This window comes from Harmonia axyridis, chromosome 2 (assembly GCF_914767665.1).
Source record: "Harmonia axyridis chromosome 2, icHarAxyr1.1, whole genome shotgun sequence".
Classification (NCBI taxonomy): domain Eukaryota; kingdom Metazoa; phylum Arthropoda; class Insecta; order Coleoptera; family Coccinellidae; genus Harmonia; species Harmonia axyridis.
In genome coordinates, this window is record NC_059502.1 from 31,938,502 (window position 1) to 31,964,877 (window position 26,376).

The following is a 26,376-nucleotide window of genomic DNA, read 5'->3' on the forward strand; positions in this document are numbered from 1 at the left end:
ATTCAATTGAATTATTAAAACGATTGGCTCAATGTCACGTATATTCCACGATCATACCATGCCATTCATTATTATCAAAGTCTGAATAGATTATAATGACCGAATATAAAAGAATATGGAAAAAACATTGTGTAAGTTCTACACAATGCTTTATTACTTCCTCCTATCTTACGAAATATCTCAACTCATATGATGTGAGGTTTGAACCTAAAACAGCATATTCCGAATTCTTGTTGGAATTTCCAAGAATTCATCATTTTTAGGGCTAGGATACCTGCTTTTCTGGATATCTAGCCTTTTTGTTGTTGGTCCGGACGATCCCTTGCTTGAAATATATATCACTATCCTCTCTACAAAAAACCATTTAATGACTATCTGGGAGAATAGTTATACTGCTGAAAGAATTCTCTTCAAATAATGTTCTCAATTTAATCGATGACAATTTATCCCATCGTCTTATCTTATTGATTCCAAGCTGTTCCAAAATCCAAACGCAGGAAGCCAATATTCGCATTTCATGATTGTCCTTCAGATAAGGCTCCAGACTGACGGGCTTTGAAAAGGGTGTAGGTAGTTATAGACGACCAGTAGCGTAACTATAGATTTTTTTTGAGGAGGAAATTCTTTGACATTCTCGAATATCGCATTGAATACTTATTCAAGTTGAATAAAATGCTCATTGTCTTTTTTATTGTATAGAGGAAAAAGCATTCCAAGCGAATGGGAGGGCGCTTTAAAGTTTCCTTCTATTGTTTAGTTCAGTCCCTAACTGGTTTTGAACGCTATTCAAAGGAAAGGAAGCGAAATATAGATACAATTATAGAAATATTTAATTCCAAAAGAATGAAAATGGGAAGGAGTTTTCGAGTAATAATTCATTTATTTACAAATGTTTCGAAACCTTAGGGAAATTATCGTCATAAAAATCTCATCCACCACACCAGATATTCCTCAACATAATAGGGCTTTATATCTACTAGTAAACTATGAATTTTTCCTTGAAAATCTGCAAATTACTCAATAACTTTATTCGATTCGGTAGATGATTAAACGATTTCATAGAGGACTAATAAGATTCTTTTTCTGTCTTAGAATATCTGTGTATGGGATAATTATAATTTACATTTCTTGTGTTATATTGTTTCCCTGCTCTATCTTTTTCCAATAAATGTTTGTTGTTGAAAAAAAATAATAATAAGATTCTTGAATGAATACACCATATATATAAATATATACACCATATAATAAAATGATTGTATTCATAAACCACTAACTTTTATCATTTTGAAAGCGTTAAGGAATACATATAATACTTTTTTATCGCTGTGAAATGGCCGAAATTGAAAATTGCCGCATAAGCTTCAAAATATTCTGTTTTTTCTCCTATAATATTAAACTTTTACGTACGAGTCAATTCAAAAGGTCTTTTCTAAAATAAAATAATAAAGATTTGTTGTTTCGGCACATTTATATTTATAAAATTTTATAAATCAGCGCATATATCATTTCCATAATTAAATTGAAAATATGCATTGTTACAAAGATGACCTTTTGTACCCAACAGTTCTAGAAGTACCTAATCGTTTTGAAATATGAATTATAGAGAATCTGAGTTGAATTTATGAAAAATAACCTAATTCTAATTCTGCTCATATTAACCGCTCGAAATTTTGCACAAATCTCGAAATTGAAAGTTTGCATTAGGACATTAAATTAAAATATAAAGCTCCATGCATTTCAAGCTGATGATATTGAGAGAGAAATATGAAGGTACTCATTATTTCCGTGATTACAATCCGATAGGGTTGAGATTTTGCAGGTATATGTATAGAATAATCATGACAAGTTTCGTGTAAAATATCGTGTTGATAGCCTTATCAGTACTACTTTTCCGTAACAACAGAACCGACCGATATTTTTGATGATGGATAATTTGTAGAAGGATCATTTGGGCTGTTTCCATTACCCCAAAGATTAGTTAAAATGTACTAACCAAGAGCGCAATTGGCGCATGAAGTAACGGGCGGTCTAAAACTACTGACGTCTGTAATTTTTTCATATTTGCTTTATATGATAACTCAAATCATAAGGAAGTGAGTTCTGAATAATTAGATGAGCCATTTAAAAGACAATCGTCATCGAGGCAGAATCACTCTTTTGAATTTTTAAGAATACAGTTCTATTTTTAGAAACGATGTAAGGTGTCGCTTTTAAATAGGTCTCGAACATAATATCATTTCTCCGCTTTTCGTGGGATCAGTTCCATTTATATTATCCGGACGTAATAGATATCCACATTACTCTTACGCATTTCCAGAAATTATTCTCAATTAAATGTTCGTTTTGACTGCTCATACCAATGATAAATAATGCTATAAATTGATACGCGATTGAATAATAGGTTGATATTGATTCAAAAACCAAAACAAAATAATTACTTCCATCGTAAATGATCAACACTCCAATTTAAATGGCCACAGGAGGAAAATTTACTCGACTGCTAATATAACACTCGATTGCTTAGTGGAAATGATTTATTGTATTAAACTTCATCAGGAAGCACTCAACTCACAATTTTGGATTTTCATAACATATCGACATCAATTCTGTTATTTCAATTATGTATATAAAACTCGGGCAAAATTATGATGATATTCGAAATATATTGAATTATAATAATATGAAAAAAAAATTAACAAAATCAATCAAATCAATATACTAAATTCTAAGGCAGTCTGAATTTGCATATTACATGTTTTTCTGCGAAGGACTATCTTGGAGTTTATGATTCGATTTTCAATTCCCAAATAATATGGATCGTATATTCATAGTTATAGCGTAATAACGATCAATTTTTATAGTTTTCATTAAAAGTTCTGTATGATAGATGCTCGTTACTCGAATACAGTACGATAAGATATAATTCTATCACGAATTTTGAGGTAGGGATATTGAATGATAAGATTTGACTCTCTGATGATGAATCCTTGAGCCAAATTCAATTCTGTCCGTCCGACTGTTAACTCTTGAACTGCAAAACTTATAGTATTCAAGCTCAAGGTAAAGGTTCGGATCTCGAATGCCAAGGTCAAGTTCGTTGATGGGCAAAATCCGCCAGGAGTTCCGTGAATATGAATTTTTATTTTCACGATAATTTGAAAACAAGGAATTAGATTCAGATGAAATTGGGCATTTTTACGTGAAATAGTTATTTCAAGCATGTTCAAAAATATTATGCTCATAAAATTCACGCAAAATCTTTGAAAAAAAAAACAATATTACCATAATGAAAGGTTGAAATTTTTCTGTATTTGTAAAATAATTACTCAAGTTTGTATGCCGAATTTCAGAAGGATCCATCGGAACCCCTCATCTAGATAACAAACAATGACGTCATGTCGAATCACATCCCATTTATACATACAGTTCAGTGATCCCCAAGGACGTAATGGGTGCATGAATGACGAGTACTTGAGTACAATTCCACAATTTCTTTTCTCATTTTTATTTCAATTCTCCATTTCATACTTTTTAATTTAAATTTTAAAAATATATTTCCAAATTTGTAAGATTAGAAGTGTTCAATCAACAGAATACAAACTGTTTAGATTAAGAATTTTGAATGCACTTCGTTTCCAACATTTATTTTATGCCACCTGCGACTGATTCACAATTGGTTTTTTATTCAGTCCGCTTCAATATAACGTCCAAAGTCCAGAACAATTACACGCGATATTTAATTAGAGCATTCAATAATATTGCAATTATAGCATTGGCCCCGTATGTAAGTATGGTGATTCATCAGAAATTAGAACGAAATAATTCAGCGAATCTACCATATCAGCTTTTATTTTGGAATGCTCACCGTGTCAACAAAACGACTATGTATAAGGAATTTTCAATCCTAAATACGAGGTAATGGAGACGTTGTTAGCACCAAGTAGGTAGCTGATTCCTGGAAATATGCAAGGTTTCAGAATCTTACGCAATTACTTCATGATATAGCTTTAATTTGCTTTTATTTTGTCAGGCAACGCTTTTTCATTTCCTGTGTTGTATGATGATCCGAGTCGTAATATATTTTATTTATAACATTTATAAATAAATTAATATGATGTTTTCAGTACGAGTGTAGGAAAAATTAGAAGATTGTGAACAATTTTCAAAATAAGAATTTGAAGATTGCCCTGACTGAATGTCAGGAGCTTTTTATTGCTCGTTCATTCATGCGCCTGTTGGGATCGAAAGATGTTGTATTTGCTATAAGAGATGTGAACATTATAATGTCATTGTTGTCATTTATTTTATCCAGATAAGGTTCTGATGAAACAATCCACCTGAAATTCGTCACGAACATTCCAGTTATCATTTTATATCCAGGGTGTGGCGCAATGAATGGATAATATGATACCTGGCGGTTGAGGAAAGTAATTTTAGTGAAAGTCCCTAGGTTTTCAAGATATTCAACAATTCCGAAAATAAAGAAAAAAAGAATTAAACCCTTTGCCACTCTTTTTGGTAGCAAGACTTTTTTGTTTTTTTTTTTGTATAGTATTCCTGGATAGATGTGCTATAAAGGGTGAGCTATGATTTTTGGGGCACATACATAGTTTTTTCAAACAAAGATCAAATTTATTCTCATAATTTTTCTTGAGTTTAACCTAAACGTGGTGGGAAAAAATTGCAGAGCTCCAAATAAAAAAAAAAAAAAAAATTCATTGAGATAACTCTGTATTTCCAGTATTTAATGAAAAATAACTTTGTATTACAAAAAGTCAAAAGTTCTTAAAGAGTGACAAAAGGTGTAATATTTTTGGATTTTCCAAAATGTCGAATATCTAGAAAACGCTATACCTAAAACATATTTTTCTGAACCGCCAGATATTATTATTCCATTGATTACGCCAAATCCTATATAAATATAATAATAAAATTGTAATTGAACTTTCTTTGATTCTTTTTATGCGATTACGAAATTTAAAAAATGCTTGAAATTTTTATTTCATATTTACACGCTAAATCTCAACATTTTCAAACCGATCGGATGTGTTGTCACAGAAATATGAGTATTTCTTTTCCAATAATTTTCTTGATTTCTATGGTACTGATGATGTGATCAGCTGGAAAATTTGCTTTGAGCGCAAAATTTTTATTTAATATCTACACCTAAAATCCGACGATTTTCTGGTCACCGAAATAATAGGTATGTTTTTTCGTTATTCTTCTTGAATTTTATTGTTCTGGTGACATGATCTACATGAAATATTCCAAGGAGCTGCAAACAGTTTGAATCTAAATATTTTTTATCCCAATCGAATATGTACGTCTGAAATTATAAAGAAAACTAAATTTTTGACGGATATACTTATTTACTTCGAAACTAAGAGTTGTGGGGTTTAGCGTCAAAAAAATACTGTATTCAGTATAATCTTGTATGCATATGTTTCGACACTATGTTTCCGCGTAGTTAATTTTTTGAGAATTGAATTCTTTAATTAAGTCTCCTTGTTTTCTGCTTTACAAATTCCTATATTGTACCTACTTATTCTTGATGAGCTAGTAAGATGCGGTATAGAAACTGATTTTTGTACCAAATTGAATAGAAAAAGCTTTTATAAATAGTTCTTGTGGAAAGCTCTGGACAGCATTCATGCGGATTTTTTATTCGATTTATATGGATTCAACATTATTACAAAAAGTGTGAAAATTTTCTTTCCTCAATCGATTCCGAAGAATTATTATTAAAATAATAAACCCATATGAAAATATCGACGAAAAATATTTTCAACGAATGCAGTCATCCGTTTCGAAATCCCAATAAAAAATTTCAAAAATTCATAACGAAACAAAATAAAACGAAGTAATTTCCACTATGTTAAACATATTAACATAGTGGAAATTACTTCGTTTTATTTTATTTATAATGAATTTCCGCCAAGTAAGGACCGAATCCATTAAATATTCATAACGAAACTATAAGAGCTAGGATATTGTAGTAAGAAATATTATATTATTGGAATTACCCTATATAGCAATATAGGTTTTCAATTACATGATAGGGTTGTGTTAAGTTTACGAGGAATGGGAAATTCAAATTTTGCTTCTTTGATTTTTTTCCTTCAAAAGTCAGGTTCGAAGCAATTTAGTAACTGATTTTTCATTTTTCATGCAAATGGCTCCTATAGTTTCCGAGAAAACATTGGATGGGAACGGCCGGATTTTATTTTGAATTTTACACAATCCAAAACGTTAAAAACATTTTCATTGAAAATTATAAACTAAAATTTTTTCATTACATCATGAAGGTTTTTTAATGAGAATTTATTTATTTTACAGTATGGTTCGGAACGAGACACTTCGTGACATTCATGCTATTTTTGGGCATGGCCAATGCTTATATTATGCGGACAAATATGTCAGTAGCCATAGTGGCTATGGTCAACCATACAGCAATCAGCAAGTTATCAGAAGGACACAATGATTCGGAGAGTGTAGATACCGAATGTGGACACTTCATTATTAATGGGGTAAGTTTCGAAACATCATTCCGTATTTTGAAGTAGATTCTAAGTATTCCACATAGGATATTAAGCGTTTATGTTTCTTCATTCAGTCTTCCTTCTGTTGATATGACTCGGAAATATTTTTTCCAGTTTCGCAATACCTTAATTTTTTTCTTAATTTTATCTTCATTCTTTGAATTGTTCTTTTTCATCGTCATCCCTGTAATCATTGTTTGGGACAATTTCCATTATAAATATTTGATTCCGTTCATTTCTCAACTTCCGTTCCTTTTTTTTTTTTTTAAGAAATGTTAGCAAAATCAGGTCCTGTGATCTGTTTGTTACCACTGTTCATCGGAGTTATCAAGAGCTTGGCAGGGTCTATTCAGTTTTCTTTCATGTTTATCTATTATGAATCTTATTTTTACTTAGTCTTTAATTCGTTCTTATAGCGTTCACTTTTTTTTTGTATTCTGGTTGTCATAGGCCTTTAATATTTCATATCTCAACTACAGTAGAACCTCGATCATCCGGCCTAATGGAGAAAATATACGAATGAAAAACAAATCATTGCATTGGTACCTATAATACATCGAATGTATATATTTTAGTTGAAAAAGTATGTAATTTTTGTCTGTCTTTTTTTTATTATTCATCTTGAGACAAATGTGAGCCCGAATTTTCCTCAAGTGGAGGACATCAATATAATCCGTATCATTTTCCTGCTCTAAATAGTGCATCAGACCATTTGCAAATCTCAACGCGTCTTTGGCAGAAACAGTGTTTCTCTAATTCTGTGGTTATTCCGTTCATTCTTCCACATCTTGTAGAAGAAAATCGTGCGAGAATATATCTGAAACGCACAGTTTTCATGGTTATATTTTATTATTATATGTTGGTACTCCGAACTTTCCGCCACGGCTTTATCTATCGATTCATGAATTTGCTTTGAAGAAATCAGTTCACCCAACCAACATTTTTCAATACAAAAATCACTAAAAGATATTTATGGAAATATTTCATTAATTTCAATAAAAATGCAATGAATTAGAGAAAATAATGTATAATACTCGTACAGAAGGCTCATTCTACCACTCGTCCATTCAAAAACTCGCCATTTCGTAGCTCGTTTTTGAATTTTGAGCTCGTGGAAGAATATCAATGCCTTCTGCACTTGTATTATGAATAACTATTTCCTGCGTGGAAAATTCTTCAACACTTTAATCGACAATCGTCTGTATCCATACAGTGGTTAGGTTGGGAAAATTTTGATGCGATTTCTGAATCATCCAGTATCTGATAACCAGATTCATTTAAATCCGAATTTAGCCATTCCTCAACATCATCGACTAAAACATTTTCAAATTATACCAAATTATTACTATGGCGCATGCGTAATGAATTGAATCCCGGATAATCGAGTGGATGTCTGCTCGTAGGAACGGATGAGTGAAAATGTCGACGAGCACGGATTACAGAGTAAAACGGATAATAGGAGAACGGATAATCGAGGTTTTACTGTATGTATTTTATTCAGTGTTAAAAGTTGGACTGGGCAAGTGAAAATAACTATTCGAAAACAAGTTCGAATACAAGGCTTGATTCATTACATATCGTGAACAATCTTTTTGTTTTGTTACAGACGTCTGCTCATAAAGAAGCTGATGGTGAGTTCGTATGGGAAACTGATATACAAGGTTATGTGCTCAGCTCCTTCTTCTATGGATACGTCATTACGCAGATACCCTTCGGAATCTTGTCGAAGAGGTACGGCAACATCTACTTCCTTGGAATTGGAATGCTGATAAATTCCCTGTTTGGACTCCTGGTTCCCGTTGCTGCCAAATTTGGTATTTGGTGGTTAATCGCAGTGAGATTTATTCAAGGACTGGGTGAGGTAAATAGAACAATTTTCGTCGGTGTACAAAGTGAATGATTACATTTTTGTTCGAAGTCTTTCTAAATTTTTCCAGTAACTAGTTATCTTTCTTGTTTTTCAACCGTGGGCTGGGGCAACAAAAATGTTTCATTTCATTCACTTTAGTACCTTGTATAGGATTTCAATTGTACTTTCTGGCCAGGGACCAATAGTACCATGCACTCATGCTCTGCTGGCCAAATGGATCCCCCCAAATGAGAGAAGCAGAATGGGCGCTTTCGTGTACGCAGGTATAATATTTCTGCCTTTATGTTTATCTTCAGAATCAGTCTAACGTTAGGGTTTTACGGTATGTAGAGTAAGGTTAGTTAATAGATATGTTTTGATGATGGTTTCGTTTGGATCACCAAGACATCAATTGCTTGGTTGATTCTTCGAGATAATCGAATTATAGCTTTATATTACAACCTTATAAGGAAATACAACATTCTAAGACACAAACGTGAAACACTGTGTTATGTCTTGTTTTGACTAAAAATTTTCACCTGTTCACCATAGCATGGAAATTGAATACCTGTATGTAAATATGCTTGAAGTGTGCGAGTTAAACCAAACGTATTGTGTATTATTGTTCTGTAGTGTAGGTCGAAAAATGCAGGTCGAGCTGGAAAGTATTTCGAAGTTGAGGAAATTTCTGTAAGTTACTCTGGAGTCCCATGGAAAGTCAAGGATGAGTTTTTGACCTCGAGGTTCTGGTGCTTTCTTGGGGAGGGGAAAAAGATAATTTTCTAACTTCTATTTGTTTTTTTGTCTATATGTAACTCAAAAACTACGTGAAAATTATTATAAAGGGAAAACTTCTTCCCATAAAATGTTGAGGAGCATCAAATTTCCTGTGAACAGCAGACATTTTGCACCATTGAGGTATTGACATTTTGAAAAAATGCAAATATGTATATTGAGTAGAATGGAGTTTGTTTTTGGGCTGATAGAATATATTCATCATTATAAATTGAGTGCCTATTTATACTTTGGCGAGGCGTTCTCGAATCAATTCCTAAGGTGTGCCCTCTCTCTGAGGGTTGCTGTATCAACGCGAGATCACTGATCTCTTCCATCTCCAAAGTGGAGTATAGTTACTTTGACCAAGTGCAGTGGGTTTATATGCCTAGGCCCTAGTAGCGCCGATTTAGAGAGTGCTGCGTCCACAACGCCGTCTCTAGAGCAAGCACACTCCCCTACCGATGACGCCTTAGAGCAGAAGGTACGAAGGTGTGTGTGTGTCCGAACAACACTGTAAGAGCCGTGATGTTGAGCATGGCTGTGAGATGCCACAGCGCTATGTTACGTAGTCGCGATTTTTGCGCCATACGTCGGGGTCACCACTTTGGCGAGGCGTTCTCGAGCCAATTTTGAAGGTGCACCCTCTCTCTGAGGATTGCGATGTTCCATCCCGAGATCACTGATGATGATCAGTCTTCCAAATACTGCTTCGATTTCCATAGTGTAGCATGGTGACTCGACCCAATTTGATGCTCTTCAACTTCATACAGAAAACGTTATTTTGCTGAAGCCGTAGTTTTCGAGTTATAGCTGAAAAACCGAAAATACTTTAGTTTTTCCCCCTTCTCAAGTTATCACAAGGACCACGAGATCGAAAACTCTGCATTGGCAATCCAGAGGACCCCTGAATAACCTATAAGAATTTAATTAACCTCAAAATTCTTTCCAATTGGACGTTTTAACTATATGTCTCAGAAAAATCAATACTCGACATAATTTATTGATTTGAATACAAGTTTGTCAACATATTGGACATAAGCAGAATTAACTGTGAACGAAAGCATTTCGGTCACACATTTTATATAGATACTACAAAAATCCAATCCGTATGAACATATTCACTGATCTATCTTTGAATTTTTTTGTACTGACTATTGATCACTAAGTTAATATAGGGAACAATGAGATTTCAAATTAAAAAAATTGTAGTCTGGTATAAATTTTTCTGAAGTTACAATTTGAATTGTCCGAGAATTGAACTCATCTTTTGACAATTTTTAAAAGTATAGCAATTACATACTACACCTTTTAATATCCAATGACTAGAATACCTTTTATTCACATTTTCGTGTTACTACACGACGAAACGAAACGTTTAATATCTTATTTTGATATTGGACATATCAATTGATCGTAGTATATTGAAAAAGATTGGTCATATAACTAGTTTAAATATAGTTGAACTTGTGTATCATTGAACTTCATAAATTCAATGTTGAAGGTGAAATGCGAATCATTTCTAAATGCCAAACTAGAAAGTATAGGTCTGGCAGTGAATAAGGTTTGAAATTGAGTAGCAATAATTCTACTTTGAGAATTTTGGAACCATATCGTACCGACGTCATTGGGGAATTAGGAATCTTATATAATTGATTTGAAGAATAATTATGTTAAGCAAGTAACGTCAATAATTATCATGAAAGAGTACCTGTTCGCTGTTTTGAGAATAATATTTTTTCACAGTTCACATATTCATATGATCTTACGTAAAAGGACACATCGTTTAATTTTGACATAGGAAGTAATTCTGTTTAAAAATGAGCCATGACCTTATGATAGCTCATTTATGATAACCGCTGGAACTTTTCGGTATTTTATTATACATTAATATACATTTCGAATATTGTCTTTTTTTCATTTCATAACTGTTGACTACTCATTTACACACAGTTTGGTTCTTCTTCATAACACTATAATTTTAATGTTTATATGGGTAGCAGGAAATAGATACACCAAAAAAACTAATGGGTTAAATTAGGATATTTACGAGTATGACAGCTCCTATTTCTCTGAGTGAGAAAGTTTGATTCGATACAAATATCAAAGTTTGAATATGCCTCTCAAACGGCTCTGAATTGCAAACTTTACACTATGGTTTAATTTATTGATAATATTGTAATAAGGTATGAGAGTGTTGGAATAGAAAAATTCAACATTAAAATAATCAATTTTTTTCTTTTTCTCTTCCAATCTAATGGCTTTCGGATTTTGTCCTCTCAATTAAAATTTTAACTTATGATTATAAAATTGTGTGAGTGTTTGCCATGACCAATTTTATTGTCACTTATACTCTACGGAATATGAATCTTCGAAAGAGTTTTTCCTCAGTGGTAATGCATCACAAAAAGATTGGTTAATTTGGTAGATATATGTCAATTTTTATAGTTCATATCTACATTATTACATGGGTGAATTGAGATATTGTGTATGTTTATTCATATGACAGAACCTTAGTATATTTATGATGATATAATATAAGAATATCATGGGTACATTAAGCGAAAATTTTCGTTATGCATTTGTGTGATCTTTCACTTTGGTTCTAGGTGCCCAATTTGGAACTGTCATCTCTATGCCTTTGAGTGGTCTACTATCTGTTTCTGAATGGGGATGGCCTTCAGTATTTTACGTATTCGGAGCATTAGGCACTATATGGTGTATCTTCTTTTTGATTTTTGTCTATGAAGATCCATTCTCAAGCCCACGAATAAACGACGACGAAAGAAAGTACATACAAAAAACACTTGGAGTCATTGATGGCGCAGCTGTAAGGATTATTTACTGCATCGCAGGAATTATATTTAACTCATGTTCTACAAATACATTTTACATGATTTTCGCGAGTATTGTAGATAGCATTGAATAACTTTTTTGATAACATTCGTTGGAACAGTCACTTCAACTCCTAGATAAAAACGTTATCAACTGCCTTTTCAAACTATTTCAATCAATAAAAAATACACAAGGATGTTGGAGCATTTAGAGTCAAATTTGAATAATTTAAATCACAGTTTTTGTTGCAGCGTTATATTTTGTTTTCCATGCCATTTGTTTTCAGTCGGTTGCACGTTATTGAAACGCTGATTGCAAATCCTTTGAATTACTATTACCTTATTGATACAAAAATATCAGATAATCAGTTGGTATTCTGGATAAATAATTTTGGTTTGAAAATATAACATTGAACATCAACTGTTGAAGATTAATGAGAAAAATATAAACTGGATGAACTTCAAAATTCACAAGTTATAACACATAGGTACAACTGATTTGCCCCAATTACATTAGAACTGATGCTGCATGAAATATACATCAGTCAGTTGAAGGTAAATATGGTGAAAATGAAAAGGGATGTGATAAGATATATTGAAGCTTGATTGGACTCCATATTTCCCAACTACCTGAAAATTAAAAAAAAATCGTTTGAGAAAAAATTCATAGGTGATGTTATATATCACTCCTTTCTATTTTGAAAAATCATAATATGCCAATTTTACTCCTTTTTGAAAGAACTTTAGGTGATTTGGACACACTGGCGCCATATCATTACGTTTTATTTTCAAACTGAAAATAACTTTTTAAGACCTAATGTATATTCCATCCAGTAACAATTGTGAATTGTGAAGTTTATTTATCGTTTGTAATGCATTAAGTGTTCCAAAGAAAATGAATCAAATAATATAATAAAAAATAATCGGTGATATCAATCCTGTCATTTGAACAAATCTAGAGGTTCTGGATACACACATCGATAATTCTGGTTATTAATTATAGGCAGTGTTTGTTTCCACGAGCTACGAAAAATTGATTTGAAATTCTCGTTTTTTGTTTTTCTTTCAGATTCATTTCGAAATTACAGGTAGAAACTTTCAGATTTCTTCATTTTTCGTACTCACATTCCACAAAAAATTATAAAGGGTTATTTTTTAAGTTATATGCTACATTTTCAGACTCCAAGAATACCGTGGAGGTCCATTGCGAAGTCCTTGCCATTTTGGGCTATTCTCTTAGCCCACATGGGTCATAACTTTGGTTATGAAACACTCATGACAGAATTGCCTACTTACATGAAGCAAATTCTTCGATTCAGTATTAAAGATGTAAGTAACAATGTTTATACAATTATTTGCGTCTTATGCTTCCTTATGGTGATACATAATTTTATTGTTATAAATTGTATAGAAGTTTCTTTATATAGTTGTTTAAAATTGAAATTTGCTTTAGAATGGATTCTTATCCTCGATGCCTTATCTTGCGATGTGGCTGTTCTCCATATTTATAAGTCATGTCGCTGATTGGATGCTTTCAAAGCCATACTTCACCCATACTGTAGTGAGAAAATTGATCAATGCTATTGGTAAGTTTCCTTTCTGCCCAAAATGGCCAATTTCACAAATTTCCAGATTAAAAATATGTATTTTGAAAAATATGTGTTCCATTCTCACTTCCGTATTCGTTCTGACTCTGCACCTATGTTCAATAGTTCTATGTAATGTACATTTATTGATGAAATTTCAAATGTGCAAGAATGTATGTCCAAGAAGATATTGGAATTTGTCGATTTAATTTGGAACTGATGTAAATTCAATTACCTGATACATCGAAATGAATTGGTTTTTGAACTATTTTTGTTTTTCTTTTTTCAGGACAATTTGGTCCAGCTATAGCACTTATCGGAGCATCTTTCACTGGTTGCAACAAGTGGCTAACAGTAGCCATTTTGACTGTAGGTGTAGGTTTGAATGGCGGAATATATTCTGGTTTCAAAGTAAACCATCTGGATATTTCTCCACAATTTGCCGGAATTCTCATGGCCCTCACCAATTGTTTAGCAAATTTGGCTGGTTTGTTGGCTCCTATTTATGCTGGACGCGTGGTCAAAGGGACGGTAAGTACATTTGGCCAATTCTGAATATCCAAAATCCACAATAAAGAATTTCTATAGTTACTACAATATTTGAGATATAGTAACATTTCTTCAAAATAAATATAAACAAAAAATTGCTGGCATACATTATCTGAAATTGAATTGATAACCTCTGACATGTACTAAATGACAAAGAAACTGCAACACCCAGAAGGAGCTTTTCAAATTTAATTTTTTTTTTGTTAAAACAGAAATAGTTTAGCAAGGAATGAATGATTGAAATTTGGAGAAAAAAACGAAGTGTTTACAATTTATTTTATAAATTTAATAATAATGTGTTTGTCCACCGCGATTATCTATCAACATGCCTCGGCATTGATGCAATAAGATTGTCTATTCCTTCTTGAGGGATACTATCCCAAGCTACCTGTACTTCACGTCTCAGAGTCGCGAAAGTCCGTGAGGGCTGGGGTAAATTTCCAAGCCTTCTACCCATGATGTCCCAAACATGCTCTATGGGCGAAAGATCGGGGTATCTGGGCGACCATGGCAAAAGATTCACATTGGTCGCTTCGAAAAAGTTTAAACTAACTCTGGCAACATCAGGTCGCACATTATCTTGCTGAAATATTGGATTCTCGAACCGGTTAAGGTAAGAGAGAACATATGGCTCCACTGTTTCTTGAAGGTAATGTTGCGCTGTCATGTTACCTCGAATAAAGACTAAAAGCGACCTACTTGCATGTGCAATAGCACCCCACACCATAACGCCTACTTACTGTCCGGTGTACATGACGCTCAACATCAAACTGAGGTTCACGTCTTCTTCCCCGACGTCGTCTAACCCTTCTTCGGCCATCATGTACACCCAAGGAGAATCGTGATTCATCAGAAAAGACGACCTGATGTCATTCCACATTTCAATGTTGACGTTCTCTGCACCACTGTAATCGTTGCCGGCGATGTTCAACCGTCAGAGGTCCAAAAGACCTTATCCAGCGTAAACCGTTCGGACAGTAACATGATGGCCTTGTTCTCCTAATTAGTCCTAATCACTCATCAGCCAAAAATCGAGTTGCCGCAAATCGGTCTCTAATGGACATAACTCTTAGACGTCGATTTTGAACTTCATTTGTACCCCTTCGACATCCGGTGCCGTGGCGATAAATTCCGCGTACACGTGCTCTAGGCATTTTTAACAACAACTAAACATCGACTTTGGATCTCCTCGAACAGCTTGTTTGTTGTAGAATTTAAAAAACTTGCAAAAACGACTACAATATTCAAGTAAAAAACTGTTTACATGAAAAAACCTTCACGATTTTTTTCTCAAAATTCAATCATTCACTACTTGCTATACTATCTATGTTTCACAAAAAAAATTAAAATTTAAACAGCTCCTTCCGGGCAGTTTCTTTGTCAGTATACATACAATTTTCCTTTTCTGAAAGATAATTTGCTGTTTCTGAAATTCAATTCACTACTCTGAAATCTAATTCTTCATTTCTGGACTATAGTTTCCTATTCTGAAATACATGTTTCCTTTTCTGAAATTGACCTTTGATTTTCTGAACTACAATTGGAAAAAATGTAGATGATAGCGCCTTTTAGATTTCACTAAAATTTTTATGTATTTCAAAGAGTGGTATTTTCACTAATAGAATATTTTTTCGTCAAAAAGTAGGTCTTGTTTTTTTGATTGTCTTTGAGCCCCTACAATTTGGCGCCAAGGCAAAATGTCCGGTATGCCGGTCTTAGCGGCAGCCATGGTAGCCCATACATAATGCATAATTGATTCAATTTTTTCAGCCGAGCCAAGCCAAATGGAGGATTGTATTCCTTACTGCAGCCATTGTGTATATGGGTTGCTGTTCATTTTACGTCATGTTTGGTTCTGGTGAAAGACAAACATGGGACCAAGATCGAAACCAACAGCAAAATCTAAACGAGAAGAAAAAACGGGAAACTAAAGAAAACAAAACGGAGACAACGAGTGCCTAACTTAGACACTAATATTGTGATTTTTTCAGAACATTTGTGAAACTGTAGAAATAAGCAGCTTAACAAGGAAGTTGAAAATAGATATTGAATAAATAGTTGTTCAATTGATGTGGATTGGAATAATAACATTGTAATTAATATTTATGCGGAAAAATTTGAGTTTTTTTAACTTGATTCTTAGGAAGCAAAGGAGAAGTTTGGAAGAAAAATATTTAATTTCTTTGGCTCAATTTTTTAAGATTTCTATTTTTAACATCCTTGTGCAGAATCAATGATAAAATATTTTTTTAACTGTAGTATTTAGATTAGGTAGAATCTCCGTACAATGTGTGAATAGTGTAGAACACATAAAGAGAAATGTTGTTACCTACATAAGAAGAACGTTTATATTCCATATATCTGATTTTTTATGATCGACTTTTTTTAATTCATCCCTATAACACTAGTAACATCAATCCATATATTTATCTCAACAAAACGTATGAAATTTGACATAATGCAGTTGCAACGTAAACCAACGTAAATTTTCAGTACTCGAAACTGGTACGCCAGAATTCACAAAAAAAAAAAACAAATGAAATTGTTCGCTGAAATGATTCTTTATACTGAAGTTTGAAGAATCTAACATGAGTGTAACTGCCAATGTAAACACATACAAGCATTGTGAAAGAAGACTTTTTCGCTTTGACGAATTCGTTGGAATCCTCATGCTACAAAATAAGATCAATAAATGAGCACATTTTCAGTTGACGCAATTTATTCATCAATAAAGAAAGAATACAACAATATTGTATATTCAAGAAAATAGAAATAACATGATAGATAGGCAATATAAAAAGTTATGACACCAATATATCGAGATTGCTCTATAGTTTTTTATAGACATGTACTAAAGGACTAGAACCAATATTGCACCATATTCTGAAGAATTCAATGAAAAACATCTAAAAATTATATATAATTTTATATTGGAGCATTTGAATTTTGTGGGTAAACGGTAATTCTTATTGAATAACAAGACAGTTTTATTGTTGAATAATGATATTATCTATGTAGAGAAAAGATGTCATGAATGTTGAAGCAGAAATTCATTTTTATGAGGAATACTTTTTAAAAGGATAATTTCAACATGAACTTCAATTCCGAACAATCAATAGTCTTTCCTGATAAAATATTAGTACGGATGAAATTGAATTCAGACATTTTCATTTGTATGGGAATATACTTGGTGAATTATATCTATTATAATCATAATAATACAAATTATGAAAAATCACAATTCATGCCAAAACTAAGCGACTTTCATCATCAAACTGAAATAATACCTAACTTTTGATTTCATAGAGATTGCCACTGCAATTGTAATTTAAATTTTTGATAAAAATCAATAAAATGTATCATATCACAAACTTCCAGTTTAGTTCAAAATAGTATTCATAGAATGTAACATCAAAGAATTTAACATTTTTAATATATTCATTTTGGAAGGGACATGAATTTCCATTCTTATTATTTTCGAGTATTTATAATGATTCCAAATTTCAAGTATCCTTGTTCAAAACTGACTGCAAAAAGATTGTCTAGTTATCAAGTTTTTACAGAGTTTCATCATTAATTTGAAAAAGGAAGAGAATAAATCTAGTAGGTTCGTATTATAACCTAATAGAAATATAAAAGTAGTCTCTGAAAATATTGAAAGGAAAAATTTAATAATTAATTGTCCAAAGTATCTGGTGCCGATTACATGTCAAGAATTCAATATAATTGATGGCAGGTCAACCAGGAATATTGATCAAAATACATTCGCCTCACATCATTAAACATCTATGGAAGAACTGCAGCAAAATTTTCTAATTAATGATTATGGTGAATCATTTCCTTCAATTATTTTTTGATCGACATATTTTGAATGATGCGGATACTTACAAGTAGCAGTTGTGAAAGAAAAATAAAATTCAATTATTTCTTCTCTTTTCCTTGTTTTTTTCACATGTAACAAGTATTATCCTTTTCAATAGCATTGAAACATGGATATCAACAATATTTTCTGAAATAATTCGAACCAAACATATTTTTAGAATTATATAAAATTCCTGAAGGATAATCGAATTCAATTTTGACCTACTGACTGGGAATTTCATTAGGTCAATATTTAAAAATGATATTGGAAATACAGGGTGGGTCTGCGAAGTCAATCTTTTAATTTCCAGCTAAAAAAAATCCAGAGAAAATCTTCCGAAATATTCTATTCGTATTAATCATATCAATTTTTTGTTTCACAGAACTTTCGGTTTTTCTAAATAAATATAAATAAGTTTTAGTAACTACATCATAAACCACTGAATTTTTACATACGTCGTCAAACGTTCGTAAAGGTACCGTTGATCAGAGTGTAGTTACTTATTTCAACTCAAGTAGCATTCTGAATCCATTGTGAACTCGAAAAATATTATATTGTTGACCTTTTTTCCGAATATTGTTAAACCTATATATACATTGGAACTATCATTGAACCATACAATTACCACCCAAGATTTTTGTTAAAATGAGTCGAATATCTTCAAAATTATTGAATCCGAAAATGTTTGCATTAAATAGTCCACATATTATACAAACTTTTCTTGTTATATATGTATTATGAAGCCTGCTATTCTAAACTAAAAGATCTTCCTCAGATGCAAATTCTTGAAAAGGGCTTGAAGTATCGCAGAGGTACCCTGTATATTCTAACTACATGTTAGTAGAAGAGTTTGCACGTTAGGACACCAATTACTTGTTCCAATTATATTTTTATTATGTCAAAAACCTACTCAGCAGCTGAAAATTCTGAATTGAAAATATTTCAATACATAAGTTTATTTATTATTACTAATGATTTATCGACCTGCTAATTCTATTGTCGATTGGCAGGCCGATGAGATTTTCTTTGATTGCAACAAATCGTCTGCTTCTCAGGGTTCGTTATAATATCGAAACTATACACTAACAATAAAAGAGGTAACAAGATATACATAGTTCTAAGTTTCTCCGAAATTCTGACGAATCAAAGTGCTGTTCAGTCAGTCCATTGGAGGTGAGGAATGCTTATTGCTCAAGCAATAATTAATACAATAATTATTGGAATGATTCTATCGTTTCTTAACTTACTTATATCTAAATCTGAAAAAAGTTCCATTACAATAAATAGATATATGACATTCATGTTGAGAGAGTGATTAAATAGAAAAATACTTCAGCTACTTAGGTATAGAGAGAATACTTCTTCATACATATACGAGTTCGACTTGATACATGGCTATATCATAGAATCAAATCATCGAATGATGTCTTTACCATTCTATTTATTTTATTTGGTCGAGTATATGTTGATATGTTTGAGAATGTTGATGAATCAAAGCAGAAATAAAAGGGAGGAAGGTTAAATGCAACACCCATACATTCAATTGCAAATGAAATGAATATTCTGTAGAGTTCAATAGGTCAAGAGATAGTGAAATGTTTTGTTTCATATACCGAACAAAAATTCCATCAATCAGTTGATTCTAAGCATATGGTAGATAATTTATTGTTCGCTTCAATATTTTCCAGTTCATGAAATTACATAAACAATAATTATCGATCTTTGGTTTCACTTCAAACCCTTCAGCTTAAGGATTTGGTTGAGCATTCAGTAATCGTTTAATAAATGGAGTACTTTTTGAATCGATTTCAATTTACCTAATTTGGCTGAGATAATCCTGTCGTTTTGAGCTAACTTGAATTTTCCACTCAAATTCCCAAGCGAATAGAAATATATTTCTATAATGGACTGATGCGGAAACCTTTAATATAATGAAGTTTTTATTGATGACCTTTATGTGAAAACCTTTCTTTACAGTTACATAACTGATGATTTGGTTTTTTTATGAGTTCATCCAACGTTACGAAATAAAATTGAGATGTAATTATTATTTTATTCTCTAACTACCATGTGCAATACAATGTTATCTATGTTGGAGCCATCAGATCCTTCAGAAGGACTACTTAAATTATTGATTCAAATTAAACGTCGAAGGTTTCGTAGAGTTTAGAAGAGAAGAATATCATTCACTCATTTTTAGATGGTTTTTTCAACTGTTTCTTTCAGGAGAATATAAGAGTGGAGTTTAGAAAGAACCAACCGAATTTGACCTTCCTCCCGCGGAAATCTATGATACATTTTCAAATATTTAAGAGCTCAAACCATCTTAAAACTACGACTAGATCGAACATCTGACTGAAAGCGAGTTAACCTATGTCTGCCTCCACAACAATCACAACTTTTCAGAACCAACTCTCACCCAATTCTTCTTTTCCAGTCTTGCTCTTCCATATCGCTTCTCCGTCATCTCTGATCGGATGTTACGGTTGCAGAGACGGACTTTAGATCCAGGCAAGAACGAACAGATCCCTTTATTTGGCGTTTACACGTGCTGAACGAATTCGGGATTGAGGAAAGAGAAACCCATGAACTCCGTTTGATCCAGATTCATCATGAATAGCTTATCGGTTGGCGTGAGATCCGTTTTCTCTGAGGTAAATTGCTTATCGAAGTTGCTCACGTCTTTACGGTGTTTCTGAAAGAAGGTTTATTTTAGGTGATGAAAATGGTGCTTTTAGTAAAGAAGGTATCTATTACCTACGATAATTTTATCGTTTAAATTTGGTCCGTTTGATCAACAAATTTGACAATAATTTTATCTGATAAAATTCCATACCCTACCTAAAATTCTTATGCTATACGTCATTTGTCAATAACAAAATAAGTGGCTAGAGCCTTTGGAAACCTGTTATGTTCAAAGGCTTGTAGCGCAAATTTTGGACTTTGTGTTATTCCTTGAGGAATCTGAATATTCATAAACGAGTGATAAACTTATTGATTGCGCTCAACGTTTTCCTCGTAGGATAAGAACATGTTAATTAGGTAAGTCTTTGCTGAGGAAGATTGATTTTTCAAAATGTAAGTATCATTAGAAATCGTTAGCGACCTTTGAAAAATAATCATATCAGTCTCACTTGCCTAAATCAAATTAAAAAAAAATTATATAGTAGATCTAAAAAATAAAATGTTCCAAAAATAATTTTCTGAGAAGGAAATATTTCTGTTAGCAACACCTACTTAAATAAGATATGCAGCTTTAATTGATGTGCAAAATAGATTGATAAATGATTCAGTTCAACGAATCCGTGTTTATACTTGATGTTTAAGGTTGTAGACTACTTTGCGCTGAAACTGCAATTCCGCTAGATGGAGCTACCCGAAAATTTTTGGTAGATTTGTACCTGACACACCCATTCAATTTGAAGAACCGCCTGTTTGGTATTTATTGCCCCTAATAAAATCTCAACTCTCGATGAAACCCAGCAAAGAGTAAATTTGTGTTTCTGTAAACTTTAGAAATTCAGTTCAGTTTAGATACAGTGGCGTATCCTAGGGGGGGATAAGGGGGATATATACCCCCCAGAAGGAATATCCATTATATGTAACAACCTTATATATCACAATCTTATTATGAGTAAGCAAAATTCTTTGGAAAACGTCATCAGTGAGTCATACACATAGACCTAATATCCATGGACCTAGTGTCACGTGATTTTTCAGAAGCTCGTAGAGGAGAAAGCATTACAGAGAGAAGAATATATGATTTCTCTTGATTCGAACAGAGATGCTACTGAGGGCAATCTGTCAAGAACCTAAAAGCAATAAAATAGGTGATTTATTACACTGAGATGGTCAAATGTCAAAATCATCTGATTGAAAGATATAAAGACATGATATTTTTTTATACGTTTTATGAACTGAATAGAATGAAATTTACATACTTTTTTATATTTATCATTTCGATTTGCCTAATTCAATGTTGGAATAAAATATGGCATATATTTGGATGAACTTCTACCATGTGAATCAGGAAAATTGAGAAATTTTAGACCATACTTCTTCTGACATTGTGGGGACAGAACAGGATTTAATGTAACAATGAGTTGGACTCGTTAATATCTCAAGGAAATATAATATACATATAAATAATTGCTTATAGGAATCAGCAATACTCTTATTGGCTATAGGTGAAGATAAGTAATATTCGATTCAATCATCTTTTGAATTGGTAATATTTCTTTTACTTCAGGTAGAAAAATTCTCAATATTTTTCACAATTCTTTGCTTTAAATTCAAATTTGGAATAACGATTTAACGTTCAACTCTTCGAGTTGAAAGTGATGTATATTGTTCTCTTTCTCTAGGGCAATAAATCAACTAACGAAAAAGATTATTTAAAAAAAATATTGCAATTTCTTAAACTTTTATGACATGAAATTTTCAAGGAGGTATGTATACAAGAATGGCTTCACGAAGCGAAAAATTTTTACTATAAATTTTTTCAAGTTAATATTAATGAAGGAAGTACGAGAAAATTTTCTTAATCAAGAATTGCCTATTTTCAGGGTTAAATTTAAATGGTAAATATTGTAGATAGAGTTTCGGGAATAGGGAGTTTTTCAAAAGAAATTTTTTTTTTTGAGAATTTTTTGTCAGATTTCTGAAATATTAATAATTTTCCACATTTCGGCAAAAATCCAGATACCTTTTTTTCATCTTAATTTCTTTATGACTTTTGAAATTTTCTTTATGATACTAAGCGCTCAAAATGTAATTCTCCAGACATCATTACGAATAAAATCAGCTAGCATATATATTTTAGGAACAGTATCGTTTCTAATTCTAACAATGATTTCATAACAAGTTTTCTACCTTTCCCTATTCTTCAGTGCAATATTGTCATAAACTAGTAATGTACACAATTTTAGCCAATCAGAGAAACCCTACCCTCGTAAATCATAAAAGTGTCATTCATCTCGAGCCATAAAATACAGTCCAAGATTCTATTGGCGTTCATGTTGCAAAAAGGCGTAAACCTTTGGGAGGCGTTCCAAAAAGCATAATTCCATATGAAAATCATCTACAATTAGAGCAAATCAAGCAATTTTAAAAAAATTTTTGCACCAATTCAAAACACATAATATCACTGAACATTTGTGGATGAGTTACTTGAAATGAGAAGTCTCTCTGAAGCTGAATAGTCATTTAAAGAAAGTGTTCAATTTCAAAGTTCGATTTGCGGAATACTATCGATTTTTTTTTGGAAATCGAGACGGGATCTTCAAGTTCACTATATCACGTCATTGTTCACTCAAAAAATGAAATGAATCCGACCTGTACTTTGGAATTGGAATGCACTGAAATTAGCACTGAAATAGCAGTGGTATGAACAAGGTATTGAACACCCTTAATGCATCATAAAATGATGACAGAAAGTACAGGCAACCTTGCTTGATAGAATATTCCGAGGAATATTCAATGTGTGTATAAGCGTGAAAATGATTTCGAAAAATTAATGTGAAGTGTGTTATACCAGATGCAACATCAAAAAATGTGATTTTCTCAATACGGCACTGAACTATAGATTAATCACTATAATTGAATATTGGTAGTTCTCCTAGACTTTTTTAATGAACATTTCATGGAGAAGTATAAAAGCATTAGAGAGTTATATGTTATGCATATAATATATAACTCTCGAATGCTTTCATTAATTAAACGAAACCTTAATTAATGAAAGCATTCGAGAGTTATATGTTAATATGGATTCAGAGAAGGAGGCTAAATTACCAAAACTAAGTCTTCTTAGAAATCTTATATGTTAAAATTTATAAGAAATATGTATAAAACACCCTGTATCTCATAAATGCATAGACTCTGATTATGTTTCAACCATTGATTCAGAATGTCCACATTGTCCAGCAATTGTACTGAAAGTATGAAATGTGCCTTCTGAACTTAGTCAAAATTTTTGATATTATGCGTCCCAAAGAGCTCGTCAGCTTAGGCGATTTCTGACATATCTAAGAAAAAAATTCGTTTTTCTGATCTTGAATTCTATCCTCAAGAATCAACCGTATTGCATTATATAAGCCATCAAGAAACATGTGAATCATTAATTGAAAACATGGCTAATTAATGAAGAACATAATTATTCAGCTTCAGTGGCCTTGTTAACCAACAAGACAAAACTTCTCTAGCATCCACCTCGCCTGAATGATGTTAATAATCAATCACCCAATAACAGAAAAAAAAATCATATTATCTAATAGACTCATTTTAAATATTAGTCAAGTTTGCTCAACTCACTATTTTTGGCTTGAATGGTGGTTGAACTTCTCTGTTTTCTATCCTTTCCCAGTCGATTCTTCTGAAGAATGCATGACTCCTTACATCTTCTTCGCCTCTTGTTCCACATCCGAGCCTCTTATTGGGATTCTTCGTGAGAAACTGAAATTAAAAATTGACGATTAATCAATAATTCAGAGGACAGATGCGAGATATATTGTTCGAGCCCCTATTAAACTTTCACGATATATTGAAAGAAATGTAAGGCAACATAAAAAATTGTATCTGAAAGGAAATGGTGGAATAGAATATTTATTCTCGAGATGAAAGTTACTCCGCATGAGGAACGAAGATGGGTTTTATGTTCAATGTTTAATGGATTTTACTCCAAATATCCCAACCTACAGTGAAATCACGCAGGAGGCTTCATATTAAAATGACTATAGTCATACTCGGTCTAGCTTGGTTAGCCTCAATTTCTACCTTCCGAAAGATTGAGTAAATTCAAGCTTGATCCTTAAATCTAGATCATATCATCAAATACATGATTCCCAAAGTTCACTAAGTTTTCAATTCCTTCTCAGTATGCTCGCATTCAGGAATATTTTCTCTGCTTCTTTTTATTAATGTTGTGATCACCTTGGCTATTGTTAGCTCACTTATCAGCGGATACTGAATAATATTCATTGCTGAATTTGCGCTATCCATTGCATTCTCAGCGTGATTTCTTCTTGTATGGATTATATTGTCAAAAAAAAACTTGTGAAATTTCCATAGTTTACGTTTTCGGATATACAGAGGCGAGCAAAAAAAAAAAAGGATCACTAAGATTTTGCACTGTTTTCTTCAATAGACTCACGTGTTCAAATTGATTCAATTATATGTTGTTCTTCATCTATCTTTCATTGAAAAATCAACAAAATGTGAGCTAAAAGCAGACATATGGGCTAAAAAACTTTATGAAAGAAATCATCTTCGAATAATTCCTCAAGATAAATTAATCGTTTATCATCAGTTGCGTCCACCGAAAAGTTTGTTTTCCACTCTCTGAAAGTTTACAAATTAAAGATTGTGCTAGAATAGTGACACTTATTGAAAATGGGCTGTGCCAGAGAACTGTTGCTAGAAGAATGAATGTTGGCTTATCTACAATCTGGAGGATATTGACAAGATAGCATGAGGCAGGCAGGCTGATCAGAAGAAGACGGTGCACATGGCTGGGGGATGACAGATTCATGGTTTCTACAAGTCTTCGAAATCTCCATCTTACTACTGTTGAAGTTCGAAATCGACTGATGGAGGGGTACATCAGATAAACGTAAATGAATGGACCGTAAGACGACGTCTCTTAGAATCAAATTTACGATCGTATAGACCTGCGACAGGTTCAGAACTCCTCAGAGAGCATCCAATTGCGCGATATCACATAAACTGGTTAGAAGCTTAGCAATCGAGGAGCTGATGGTCGTAGACGAGTTTATAGACGCCCAGGAGAAAGATACTCCGATGCCTGTAAAGGAGAGTGAGTTCCATTCGGAGGATGATCTGTTATGGTCTGGGAAGCTGTTATTTTAGGGGTCCGCACAGAGTTGGTTTTTATAAATGGATCTTTAACAGCAAGGTACATAGAGGAGATTCTTATGGACCATGTTGTACCTATATTAGGTGTACAACTTTGCTTCCGCCGTTTTGCAATAGATGGCTGTAGCGGTAAGTGGTAGTTGAAATAAATAGATCGTAAATGTCATATAATAAGCTAAAGTATTTGTAAACATAACGCCATTGAAATATGAGTGGATTTGTTACTGGATCATGAAGTTATTCACGATGTAACATGTCAGCTAACGAGTCAATTTCTTCTTTCTGCTTCAATATGAAGAAATATAAGGCTGGGGCTCATCGAATGCTCTCAAATACATATGGTGAGGCCGCTATTAATGAAAGAACGAAACGAGAGTGGATCTAATGCTTCAAAATGATTTTGACGTCGAGGACCAACATGGCGGTGGAAGAGAGAAGGTTTTCGAAGATGCAGAATAGGAGGCATAGCTTGATCACGACTCGTGTCAAACGCAACAAGAATTGGCAGGATCAT

At 32.7% G+C, this 26,376-nt stretch overlaps 2 protein-coding genes across 3 annotated transcripts in view; one reads left to right on the forward strand and one right to left on the reverse strand.

Moving 5' to 3' along the window:
* Positions 1-16,506, forward strand: part of LOC123674278 (putative inorganic phosphate cotransporter) — an 83,540-nt gene extending 67,034 nt beyond the window's left edge. For both annotated transcript variants that reach the window (XM_045609270.1, XM_045609269.1), the window contains exons 2-9: positions 6,337-6,527; positions 8,146-8,400; positions 8,585-8,672; positions 11,772-11,992; positions 13,176-13,325; positions 13,450-13,582; positions 13,872-14,113; positions 15,902-16,506. In XM_045609270.1, the coding sequence (XP_045465226.1) occupies positions 6,337-6,527; positions 8,146-8,400; positions 8,585-8,672; positions 11,772-11,992; positions 13,176-13,325; positions 13,450-13,582; positions 13,872-14,113; positions 15,902-16,093 (1,472 nt within the window). In that variant the 3' untranslated portion in view covers positions 16,094-16,506. The remainder of the gene's footprint in view (positions 1-6,336; positions 6,528-8,145; positions 8,401-8,584; positions 8,673-11,771; positions 11,993-13,175; positions 13,326-13,449; positions 13,583-13,871; positions 14,114-15,901) is intronic.
* Positions 16,507-16,832: 326 nt separating this feature from the next.
* Positions 16,833-26,376, reverse strand: part of LOC123674280 (protein kinase C, brain isozyme) — a 143,290-nt gene continuing 133,746 nt past the window's right edge. The window contains exons 13-14 of the mRNA XM_045609273.1: positions 24,303-24,443; positions 16,833-20,688 (exon numbers count right to left, since the gene is read on the reverse strand). Coding sequence (XP_045465229.1) covers positions 20,536-20,688; positions 24,303-24,443 — 294 coding nt within the window. The 3' untranslated portion in view covers positions 16,833-20,535. The remainder of the gene's footprint in view (positions 20,689-24,302; positions 24,444-26,376) is intronic.